Here is a 12,826-nt window from a genome sequence, read left to right on the forward strand (position 1 = left end):
TATAATTTTTAAATGGTTACATTTGTGATTTTATTCCAACCAGTATAATTAAAAAAAAAAATCTCAAATATATTTTTTTAGAAAAATTCAAATTTCTGAAAAAAAAAATCTCAAATTCTTAAACTATATCATACTACTTAAAAATGTGATATATTTCATAATTTTTTAGCTATATATTAGTAGAAATCTGTTATTAATTTGAGAATAATCAGAAATTAGTTTTGAAATTGTTTCTTAATATATGTATGAAGTTGTTTGTATATTTATTAGTTTCACGTTACAGAAACTGTGAAGTTAACCGTGGCCTAGTGGTTATAGCACAATATGATTGTCACAACCCGTGTTCGAATACCATTACGCTCTGTTTTGACTTTTTTTTTGTGTTTTTTCATTAATGGCAAAATTGTAATTAACTCATCTTCTACCTATTGAACGTTTTAGGTTTCTGGAAAGTTTGACAGACGGCCGTCAACCAAGATTTCTTCCTAAATCACATATTTTTGTGTGTTTCACGTTATCAAACTAAAAAAGTGATATTTTGATAAATCTATTTTTTCCAAATATGCCAAAATCACCACTGTGGCTCGCCGCTAAACTTTCTGTCGTCGCATTATCAGCTTCAACCCCACTGTAGCAGTTCTGCTCGTGTTGAAAACCGAAGCTCCATTTTCTTCTGAGCAACGGTTGCGTCTTTTTCATCCTTACTGTCGTGTCCCATCGTTTCAAAATTCTTTTTTTTTTTCAAAATTCATCTCATGTTCGTGGGACCATTTAGTTAGGAAAAATGAACTTAGTTTTGGTTTCTAGTTACAAAAACTACCTCAGTAGTAAGAAGTGACTTAGAATGTAATAAAAAGATGAAAAGTGTCTTAGAATGAAAATAACTCTTAGGACAAACATTCTTTCTACGGTGAGTTGAAGAAAGAGGAAATGTCAATTGAGTTCATGCAAAATCTGATGCCAAAATTACAAGTATTTAACTATCCATAACTGAACAAAGGTTTCAAAGGATAGACCTGAAAGAACATCTTAATCGCAAAGATTCCCATTAGGTACACACATAAGAAAAGCTGCAAACTTTCACCTTAAGAATGCTTAAATTAGTGTTCGTTTTTTGATCATTTGGGTTTGGTTTGGATCGGAGCAGGTGATTCTTTTCTTGTAGCTGGTACAGATGTTGTAGGGACTAAGCTTAAGTTGGCCTTTGAGACTGGAATCCATCGCACCATTGGAATCGACTTGGTAACACAATCACTAACCCGTCTTGTGTTTGTGACCTTTTGTTGGAGACACTCATTGTTTTTGTTCCTCTTTTGTAGGTTGCTATGAGTGTGAACGATATTGTTACCTCTGGTGCTAAGCCTCTCTTCTTCCTAGATTACTTTGCTACTAGTCGTCTCCATGTAGACCTTGCAGAGAAGGTATGGTTGCTTCATCTCTGACTTTTAGGACTTGATATTCATGAAGAGTGTCTATGCTACTGTTTCCAGGTTATTAAAGGGGGCAATCAGACTGTGCTCTCTTAGGAGGAGAAATATGTTTTTGCTTATGGCAATGTAGCTTATGCATGCTTCATGCTTGGTCTTGGTTTGATTGGTTTTTGTTTGGCTGTTTAAGACTGCGGAGATGCCAGACTTTTACGCAGAGGGAGAGTATGATCTCAGTGGGTTTGCAGTTGGGACAGTGAAGAAAGATTCTGTTATAAATGGGAAGAACATAGTTGATATATTGGTTGGCATTTTGGTGGAGGAAAATAGTAGTCAAGTGGTTTCTATAACCGGGATGGGCGGTCTTGGTAAAACCACTCTTGCAAGACAAGTTTTATAATCGTGAGATAATAAAAAGAAAATTTTCAAGACTCGCGTGGAAGAATGTCTGGAAGTCGATCTTGCGACAACTCAGGCCAGAATACAAGGTGACAGAAGAGGAACTTCAAGAAAAGGTCGTTGGAGTGTTGGAAACACAAAAATATTTGGTCGGTCATTGATAATCTATGGAGAGAAGGAGATTGGACCGAATCAAGAATGTTTTTTTGCCCAAATAAAGGTGAACCTCGTTATAATACGCTAGGCCTTTATATTTAAGTTCATGATTTGATCATGAAACATTATGAAAATATAAATGTATTGCAGGATAGAAGGTACTACTTGCTTCTCGCAATGAGCAAGTGGCATTACATGCAGATCCAAAATGTGTTATTTTCAAACCAGATTGCCTAACTTTTGAAGAAAGTTGGAATCTTTTCCAAAGGATATCATTTCCTTTCAAAGACACAATCGGTAAGTTTCAGGGATCTATTTGGATTTTTTTAAAAGTAAATCAAGTAAAACTGACTACAGTATCGACAAGACAATATGATCCTTTCGAATATGCTTGTAATTGATGTTGTGTAAAGTATAAGGTTGATGATGAGATGGAAGAGATGTGTAAGCAGATGATCAAACATTGTGGAGGTTATACCGTTAGCTTTAAAAGTGTTAGGAGGGTTGTTAGCTCAACAATACACACTGCATGATTGGAAAAGGGTTTATGAGAATAGTGGATCTCACATAGTCGGAGTGGATCTCACATAGTCGGAGGGACTAGCTTCAACGACAGAAATATCAGTTTGGTTTATAATGTTTTATATCTAAGCTTCGAAGAGCTGCCTATTTATTTGAAGCAATGTTTCTTCTACCTTGCTATCAAAACGATGTTGGGTAAACTGTACTCCTATTACTGGGCTGCAGAAAGAATACCAAGGCCGATTTATTACCGATAGAGCGAGCATCCGAGATGTTGCAGATGGATAAATTATACCACAATGCGATGGATATTCACAGTACGACAAGGCTAGAGACACTCTCAACGGCATTAAATGTACTACTGAAACTACATCTTCATCTCTAGGCAAATTGATACACTTGGAAAGGCTTACTATAGATGATTACAAGTAGTTCTATGAAGAAAGATTTGTTTTGGACTGCGTTCATCTCAAGCAAGTGAAGTTGACAATGTTCTATATATATGCTAAGGTTACCTGTTGAACAACATTTCTCTTCTCACCTTACAACAATATAACATAACCTGATAAATCATTTCATCAAGAAAAAATCGATTATATACTTCTTTGGAAAATCATAACCGATGGTAGAATAGTAACCTGCTACACTAAATTAACAATTTAAGTTTGTTTTGTTTGAACTTGTTAGAGTGTCTTTATTTCTACACTGTCGAGCAAGTTACAAAATGATTGTATCAAACTGATAGCCATCTCCCTTTTGCTTGGCCAGAGCACAAACATTGTGGACCGCAGCTGCTGATATTTATAAAGCATCTATAAAGGGAAGGTTCCTTGCATATAGTTAACAGTCTTGTACCAAATTTCTGATATTTGTGTACATTAAAGGACATTTTTGTTTTAACTAAATAGAGAGTCCTGGGAGGTGGAAAAATCTTTACGAATTTTAACTAGAGTATTCAGCAGCCTCCACCGTCAGGTTCAACGGAACTGAGAAGGCCGTTACCACGCAGCTGCATACAGTGTTGCTCTGCATCGGCCTGAGCACAGACGATCACAACCGCCAAACCATTGATGTGGGCTTCTTGCATAATGTTGACTGCGTTGTCTACAGTCATGCCTGGTATGACCTTCATCAACACCTGAACCACATATTCCCTCTTGTTGAAGTTGTCGTTGTGTAGTATCACCCTGTAAGGTGGAGCCATCTTCTTTGATTTCCTTAACCAGACTCAATGTAATGAAATATTAACAAGCATGCGTCTTTGGGAACTGTTCAGGGTTATAGACTTAAGACTCTATGTTGTGGGAAAATACCTCAAATCAAACTCGGATTCGCGACCAGGAGTGGTTTTCTCTATAATTGGTTTGTCCAACACACCGCCTCCTTTACCCATTGCAGACATAGTCATGAGAACTCCACGATTGTTCACCCATGGTCCTTTTGAGACAGAATGTTTGTCCCCTGCACACATCGAGTAAGAGAGTGAGAGAGAGAGAGGTCTCAGCCGTTATCACAAGATAAAGACATCCATGGAAATTAAATGACATGAACAAAGAACAAAGAAACCATGATTGAAACACAATTTGACTAAGATCGAAGTCGGAAAGTGCAATAAGGAACCGCATTTGTCTAAAAATAAACTTATACATTAAGGCTTTATAACCTATAGTACAGAGACGATAACATTCTGATATCACTCAAGTTACCCTAAGGAATGATTTATACTCTCTCAAATAAGAGGTCGAGTTGTAGTCTTTAGGGATCGAATCCACAGGGAGCTAGGGCACACAAAAGATCTAATAGTTATACGATTAATCTAGGCTAATAATTTATAAAGTAGTAAATATAGATAGCAAAACAGTAAACAGTAAACAAGTTGAACAAGACTATTGTTCAGCTTGGCAAAGATTTGTTTGATGGAAGGATGGTTTGCTAGATCTAGGGTTTCTATACAGGTAATTAGGATTATAATGATATAGAGGCTAATTGTTGCTTGTAAGATATTATAGAACTCAAACAATAACAATAATCTACCAGCTCTCGCATGTCTAGATTATCTATCACTAGTTCTAAGATCTCAGCTCTTGCATGTTGATCTGTAGAAAGTGTCGATCGATTATTCTATAAGAATATCGATCGATACACCTTTCACAATATCGATCGGTTAATCTATTGGATCATCGATCGATATCACTTCTAGCAAGATTTACGATCGGGTTGAATATGTGTTCACTAAGGTTCCTAAATCAACTCTCGTATGTTTCTAGCAATCCTAGCTCAATAGAATTCAGTTCAGAGAAAAGACCAAGCGATGGCATTGTGCCTAATGATTCTAAGATAAGGGTTCTAGTTCATGATTCTAGAACACAAGCAGTAAGAACAATCCTATGATGAATATCACAACTTAGCAGTTCTATATTTTCGGCTAATCCCTCATAACCTATCTGAACCCTAAACCTAACAGGTGGATCTATTAAGACATGAAGTTTGTCACAGAAATCATAGATGAATAGATATAAAAAAGCAATAGATATTAAAACCAAAGACAATGGAGTTCCAGGAGGACTCTGAAGGAGTTCCCCCTTTCTCTCCTAACTAAGAACAAGAATTTCTCTCCTAACAAAGAACAATGAATTAAAGAAAGCTTAGATAGCGTAGCCGTCAACAATGGCTTATAAATAACATAAATAGGGTTTCTGGTCGTCGAAGGGTATTTTGGTAACTTGGTGTGGCTTCTGGGCTTAAAATGGTCTTGAAATATGCTTGACCCACGTTCTGGCATCACTGTCAATTGACACCAATGCTGTGTTATCGATCGACAATCCTTTATCTCCTCGACAGCTTCCTCTTGCGAGGCAGACTGACCACTCTTCAGTAAAACGGGAATAACTTCTGCTACAGGATGCTGATTGACCTCAAACCAGTGGCATTGGAAAGCTAACTTAAATATCTATCTTGTGTCAACAGATGGGCTCAGTCTAACGGTGGGAAGGTCTCCATCCATAGCTAAAAATCTGACACATCTGTGCTGTTCTGCATCTCAAAAGACTCCAAAATCACCATATTTCTCCAGAACGTACCTGAACCTGTAAATACTCTAAATAGACTCTTTATAGTAGTAAATATATATTAAAACACTTATAGACCATGGCTGAAAGTGGGTAAAATCCATGGTCTATCAACTCCCCAGACTTACCCTTTTACTTGTCAACAAGCAAAACACACAGGTAATCTCTCTGAAAGAGGTTTGAAAACAGCAGAGACTAACATGATTTAAAAAAATTAGAATCATCACCTCTACAATATTGCAATTCACACCTTGCCAACAACTTAGCAAATCATGTCTGACATTCCCCTCTACCAACCTCATTTCTTAACATAAATAAAAGTGCAGGCTGAAGTCCTGCCATCTGTAGACGTTGAAGTCCTGCCGTTTGTAGACGTTTAGGTCCTGCCGTCGGTGTCGACCAATGCTATCCTTTGAAGTTTCCAGATCTCCTCTCGAAGTATACTGATCGTCATCAAGCTTCTTCTCTGAATTCTGGTCTATATCTTCAAGCCATTCCTCCAGCTCTAAGGAGTCTTCCATAAGGACTTCTCTGTCTGCATCGTCGATCAATGATGAGCTTGTAACGTCGATCGACGTTGAGGTCGTGATGTCGATCGACGTTGAGAAGAATTCATGTGAATCGAACCTTATGATTGCCGCCACCAAGTCCCGTTCGAATTCTTTTTGTTGGAATCCATATGAAGCAAGCCTTAATGGTTGTAGCCACCAAGTCCCGTTCGGATTTCACCTAACTAACACCAAATATATATATATATTTTTTCTTTTTCTTTCTTTCTTTTTCGTTTTTTTTTTTTGAAAATAAATATCTCTACCTATAAATCTAGGGTCGAAATAGAGAGAAAAAAGGTGATAAATCTACACAAGGCTTTACCTTCCAGACTTGTTTGAAGAATCTGATCCCATGTATACCAAGCCCCAAGACAAGCAGTTGTGTCAGGTTTATTGTTGGAGGTCAGCTTTGGTTCCTTCAAACAATCTCAGCAAGTGTGAATAGTTGACATATTGATCCACTTTAGTATCTTTAATACTATCTGCAATCAGTAAATCTAGAATGGTGCTAAAGAGTGGTTAGATAACAAGCAAAAATCAAATAAGTTCATTATTCCTTTCTTGACTCAATAAAACTCTTTTGAAAACATTTTTATAAGACTCATGAACACACTAATATCAATAAACATCCCCCCAGACTTAAATTACACTGTCCCCAGTGTATATCTAGTCGGAGTTATGGTGAGAAATAATCATTAGTAAATAATTTAACAAGTAAGAACGATGACCTGCTCAGCGTCGATCGACACAATGAAGTGACAATCGATCGTTGTTGATGAAGTGATGTCGACTGATAGCGACATGGTCTCATCGGTCGATGGCTAGAGCAATCATTTGACACAATGAAGAGACAATCGATCGTTGGATCTGAAGTGTTGTCGATCGATATCGAGCTTGTCTCATCGGTCGATATGCTGAGGAATCCTCTACTCGGATCTTTTTTTTGGTTTTTTTTTTCTAAATAGCTAACTAAATCACAATATTAGTAGAACCTCCCCCAGACTTAAACAACACTGTGACCAATGTTAAACAATCTAAGATAAGTGGGGAAATAAACCATAAGAACAATATTTAACAAGGTGAAACGATATGTCTGATCGCTGATGGTGAGCGTAGATCAACACAGTTAAGTGGCGATCGATCGATACTCGTGATGCTCTGTCGACCGACAATGGCCTGTTGTCGTCGATCGCTTCTGGTATATCAACTCTTCTTCCTTCGATTTTTTTCCTTTTACCTATCATAAACAAAACACTAAAAGTCAGTAAAAGATAACTAATAAAACATAACTTTTTTTTTCGATGAACAATATTCTGCTACAGTAATGCTGCTACAGTAATGCTGCTACAGTAACTCCCGGTTTTCTGCTACAGTGTTAATCGATTTGTTTGCTAGTGTCGATCGATTTCTTTGCTACAGTTTTGATCGATGCTACAGTTTTGATCGATGCTACAGTGTGGTTGCTACAGTGTGGTTGCTACAGTATCGTCGTTACTGTTCAACTTTTTTTTTTGACCTGCATAAAAATAAAACAAAAATCAGTAACAATCTAGCATAAACTGAATGAAATTACCTAATAGTGCCCACTCAGCGCTTTGTTATAGTCATTTAGCTTGACTTTGGAGATCTGATTTAGTCTGGATGAGGATGAGAACTCGCTCCAAAAAAAGTCTCAGTTTCTACTCTCTGAAGCTTTATCATTCTTGTGTGAAAACCTCATCTATAGACTCTTCTCCTTTGTCTATCATCTTAGCAATAATGAGTGCTCGAACCTTTGCAAATGGCTTTGAGAAGCATCTGCTGCGCACTCTAGATTTCCTGAAACCATCTGAGAAGTGAGGAATCAATGATAACTGAGAATCACTCATGATCATTTTTCTCTTCTTCCAATTCATCTTCTTCTTTCCCCCAGACTTGTCTGATCGCGTGGTGGTTTCTCCATCCCTAAGCTTTCCACACACATCGAACTCTTTATGCTCTGATACGCGTCCAGTGTCGATCGACGATGAAGTGGTAGTGTCGATCGATGCCGATTTGTTGGTGTCGATCGATGCCGGTTTGTTGGTGTCGATCGATGGTATCCGGTCGGTGTCGATCGATACTGGTTCTGCTGGGCCCTTATCGACTTCATCTTGAAATCGTAACCCTCTCTGAGAAGCTTCTACGTGCTGACGATCATCCAATACCTCAATGTAAGAACTGAACTGCATACTTCTATCTGGTGGGATAGGAGATTCAGTTTCAAATACAGCGCATGGAACCACAATCTTCACAGGATCATGTATTCTCTTCACTCTTTTGTGAAACCCAACAGCTTCTTCTGTCCAGATAGGTGGTCTCTGATGTTTAGGGACAGCAATGTGGGAGGCCTTAGACATGTACATACTCTCCTCAATCGGTTCCATCTCAATTATGCAACCTGGCGGAGCGTCTAGCAATGGGCATCGATCGATATTAGGTGGGTCGTGTCGATCGATAAGTGGTTGGCGGTGTCGATCGATGTGGGGCGGTTGTCGATCGATCTCATCAGGATGGGGTCGACCGATGCTAGCCTTTGAAGTTTCCATATCTCCTCTCGAAGTATGCTGATCGTCATCAAGCTTCTTCTTCGAATTTTGATCCATATCTTTAAGCCATTCCTCCAGCTCTAAGGAGTCTTCCATGGTGATTTATCTGTCTACATCGTCGATCGACGTTGAGGTCGTGACGTCGATCGACGTTGAGGTCATGTCGTCGGTCGACATTGAGGTTGTGTCATCTGTTGACGTTGAGGTCGTGCTGTCGGTCGACATTGAAGTCGTACCGTATGGCGACGTTGAAGTCATGCCGTCTGTAGACGTTGAGGTCCTGCCGTCGGTAGACGTTGAGGTCGAGTCTTCAGTGCCAGCTTCCTCTACTCTGCTCAACTCTCCAGACACATGTTGTTCATCCCTTTTTGCCATAATGTCGTCGAGCAGCTGTATTGGAATCATATACTCCTCCTCTAACGATGCTAAGAACCTGTCGCATTTATATATCTTCTCCTTTTCTCGAGTTGCTTCAGCATCATCAAGAAATTTGTAAAGGAAGGCTCTTTCAATATCATCCCAGCTAGTTAGAGATCCTGGTTGCAGTTGACTGAACCATCTGAATGCATCTCCAAATAGAGAATAAGGGAAGATTTTGGTCTACAGATACTTCCTTCTGCTCGCTTGCAGAGGCTAACTCCTCAAGTTCTTTGATAAGGTCTCTGGGATCTTCATGAGGAAGACCACGGAAAGGGTCCACACTTCCCCAATCATACCATTCGCGATTCAGATCAAAGTTGTTTGTCTCAGCAACATCAATCACATCAGGGATTACAACACTTTATGCATTAATCAATTGTTCTGTGCTGTTGCGAGTGCGACCTTCTTCGTCTCTTAACATCCCATTCTCGTCCACTGTATGTATGAGCACTTCGACCTTCTCTGCCTCCAAACAAGTGATGTCAGACGGTGGATGAACAATGTCAGTCAACGGTGGATGAACAGTGGCGATCGACGGTTGATGAGCAGTGTCGATCGACGTCGGGTGAACAGTGTCGATCGACGTTAGTTGAGCAGTGTCGATCGACATCAGGTGAGCAGTGTCGATCGACGTCAGGTGAGCAGTGTCGATCGACGCTTGGATTTCTACACTGCCAATCGCTGCTTGGAGGGTGTCGACTGCCCTCTTAGACTTATGGATTACCCGTTCCAAATCCAGTGGCTCTACTAGTAAGAGCCATATCCCCATGTTGCTTCTGGTACTCATATGGATGTACCTAAAACACAAGAAATTTTTTTATCAGTTTTTTGAACAGTAGTAAAACCTAGACTAAATCTAACTAAATAAGATCTAATGGCGACCAAGGCTCCCCGGCAACGGCGCCAAATTTTATCACTTAAATTACCCTAAGGAGTGATTTATACTCTCTCAAATAAGAGGTCGAGTTGTAGTACTTAGGGATCGAATCCACATGGAGCTAGGGCACACAAAAGATCTAATAGTTATACGATTAAGCTAGGCTAATAGTTTGTAATGTAGTAAATATAGATAGCAAAACAGTAAACAATAAACAAGTTGAACAAGACTATTGTTCAGCTTGGCAAAGATTTGTTTGATGGAAGGATGGTTTGTTAGACTTAGGGTTTCTATTCAGGTAATCAGGATTATAATGATATAGAGGCTAATTGTTGCTTGTAAGATATTATAGAACTCAAACAATAACAATAATCCACCAGCTCTCGCATGCCTAGATTATCTATCACTAGATCTAAGATCTCAGCTCTCGCATGTTGATCTGTAGAAAGTGTTGATCGATTATTCTATAGGAATATCGATTGATACACCTTTAACAATATCGATCGATTAATCTATTGGATCATCGATCGATATCGCTTCTAGCAAGCTTTACGATCGGGTTGAATATGTGTTCACTAAGGTTCCTAAATCAACTCTCGTATGTTTCTATTAATCCTAGCTCAATAGAATTCAGTTCAGAGAAAAGACCAAGCGATTGCATTGTGCCTAATGATTCTAAGATCAGGGTTCTAGTTCATGATTCTAGAACACAAGCAGTAAGAACAATCCTATGATGAATATCACAACTTACCAGTTCTATATTTTGGGCTAATCCCTCATAACCTATCTGAACCCTAAACCTAACATGTGGATCTATTCAGACATGAAGTTTGTCATAGAAATCATAGATGAATAGATATAAAAAGCAATAGATGTTAAAACCAAAGACAATGGAGTTCCAGGAGGACTCTGAAGTAGTTCATCCTTTCTCTCCTAACTAAGAATAATGAATTAAAGAAAGCTTTGATAGCTTAGCCGTCAACAATGGCTTATAAATAACATAAATAGGGTTTCTGGTCGTCCTAGGGTATTCTGGTAATTTGGGGTTGATTCTGGGCTTCAGCGGTCATAAAATACACTCAGCCCATATTCTGGCATCACTGTCGATCGACACCAATGCTGTGTCATCGATCGACAGTCCTTCATCTCCTCGACAGCTTCCTCTTGCGAGGCAGACTGACCACTCTTCAGTAAAACATGAATAACCTCTGCTACATGATGCTGATTGACCTCAAACCGCTGGAATTGGAAATCTAACTCAATGCTCTATCTTGTGTCAAAATATGGGCTCAATCTAACGGTGGGAAGGTCTCCATCCATAGATAAACATCTGATGCGTCTGTGCAGTTCTGCACCTCAAAAGACTCCAAAATCACCATATTTCTACAGAACGTACCTGAACCTGTAAATACTCTAAATAAACTCCATATAGTAGTAAATATATATTAAAACACTTATAGACCATGGCTGAAAGCGGGTAAAATCCATGGTCTATCACATTCATACTAGATAACATTTAAAAAGGGTCTGAATCTTATAAAAAATGCATGTCCGAAAACACAACAACATGTGTTTTGTCAACCTAATTTATCAGACTGAACCCTTTGTCCTTCCACAGGCAAAAGCTAATTTTGTCTCATACTGTCTGAAAAAAACGATTATTTTTCCCGCAAATTCGACCAAGAAAACCTGTAATTTCAACTTGGCATGAGCAATTATACACAAAAAGATACGGTCTTTATTACTAATTAAAGTTTTAAGCTTTTATTAAGCAGATAATGATAAGAGAAAAAGTGATGTTGGTAAGGGACTAGAGCTAGAGAAGAAGAAGAAGAAAACCTGATTTGGAATTGAAGAGAGAGCTTGGTGCGAGAGCTAATCTCCCACATATCGCACTCTCCATCTCTTCTCCTCCTCCGTCTATGCTGCTTCTCACTTCTCAACACACAGAGATAATCAGGACCGAACAATTTTCATCACAATTTTTTTGAGAAATTCGTGGTTACGGAGTTTCTGAATCAAAACGCAGCGTTTTGAGAGTTACTTATATGATTAGTAATCACTAATCACCGAGAAGCGAGTGATTAGGGATTAACTGCTTTGGCTTTTTGCTGTTTTCATCCTTAAACCGTTTTTGCCTGATCGTCCGGTTCACTGAACAAATTATTATTTCCTGTGGTAAAATTTTCCGGTTTAGTAGCTTTAGGAACGGCTACCGGCCGAATCTTTTGTTGGTTCCTCGTTTCAAGTATGCAATTGACTTATATTTTCTCTAACCTTCTTCATATGATCGCTCTATCTTCATTGATTCGTTGTTTGATTCTTGAGATTAAATGCTATCGCCTTACTTCTTTATGAATCTTTTTTTTTTGCTGCAATTCTTCTTGGCTAGTTGAAACTATAAAATCGTCAAACAGTTGATGCAATATATATTTCAATTTTGCTCCACAACATATAAGTATTTGTTATGAAATAACTTATAATTTATAGTATCGAGAAATTTAAATAAGAGTAGAATTTAATACCCGTAGGAAGCAAATAACACTAGTATAAGGGAGAGAGTTTATTATAAGGAAGAAGAAGAAGATGTAATGATTCTTTGATTATAAACTCTTGTTCTTGTTTTTGGTGTCCAAAAGAGTGAGATGAGTGATGATATTTATAGTGAACAACAATACATAAAATAACAAAGATGGTGCTTAATATGGTAAATGAGTGGGTGATCATAGTGTTTGATGAGTAGATGATCATAGTGCTTGAGTTGGTAAAGGGGTGGATGATCATAGTGCTTGAGTTTGGTAAATAAGTGGATGATCATTTCAATGCTTATCTTATAACA

The 12,826-nt window shown here is 38.4% G+C and overlaps 1 protein-coding gene and 1 long non-coding RNA gene across 3 annotated transcripts; one reads left to right on the forward strand and one right to left on the reverse strand.

Annotated features, from left to right (window-relative positions):
• The first annotated feature begins 472 nt into the window (after positions 1-472).
• On the forward strand, positions 473-2,907 carry LOC106326255. The gene is made up of 6 exons (XR_001267180.1): positions 473-683; positions 1,148-1,242; positions 1,320-1,421; positions 1,491-2,046; positions 2,133-2,279; positions 2,396-2,907. It is a non-coding gene; the product is annotated as an uncharacterized LOC106326255 (long non-coding RNA).
• Positions 2,908-3,310: 403 nt separating this feature from the next.
• Positions 3,311-11,993, reverse strand: LOC106327681 (ATP-dependent Clp protease adapter protein ClpS-like). Of its 2 annotated transcripts, XM_013765906.1 has the most exons (4): positions 11,827-11,993; positions 7,181-7,360; positions 3,818-3,965; positions 3,311-3,721 (listed from the first exon to the last, which is right to left on the reverse strand). In XM_013765906.1, the coding sequence occupies exons 1-4, from the start codon at positions 11,888-11,890 to the stop codon at positions 3,460-3,462; spliced, it is 654 nt and encodes a 217-aa protein (XP_013621360.1). In that variant the 5' UTR covers positions 11,891-11,993; the 3' UTR covers positions 3,311-3,459. The 2 variants fall into 2 exon arrangements, with proteins under 2 accessions (XP_013621360.1, XP_013621361.1); XM_013765907.1 differs by lacking the exon at positions 7,181-7,360 and having other exon boundaries at positions 3,460-3,721; positions 11,827-11,986.
• Positions 11,994-12,826: the final 833 nt, after the last annotated feature.

The sequence above is a fragment of the Brassica oleracea genome, chromosome C2, assembly GCF_000695525.1.
Source record: "Brassica oleracea var. oleracea cultivar TO1000 chromosome C2, BOL, whole genome shotgun sequence".
NCBI classification, from domain to species: Eukaryota; Viridiplantae; Streptophyta; class Magnoliopsida; order Brassicales; family Brassicaceae; genus Brassica; species Brassica oleracea.

Coding starts and splice junctions, on each gene's coding strand:
- LOC106327681 (XM_013765906.1), bottom strand. CDS start 11,890: ATGGAGAGTGCGATATGTGGGAGATTAGCTCTCGCACCAAGCTCTCTC. Junction 3,966..7,180: donor TGTTAAATATTGTTCTTATG/GTTTATTTCCCC, acceptor CGATGTGTGCAG/GGGACAAACATTCTGTCTCA. Junction 3,722..3,817: donor GAATCCGAGTTTGATTTGAG/GTATTTTCCCAC, acceptor AGTCTGGTTAAG/GAAATCAAAGAAGATGGCTC.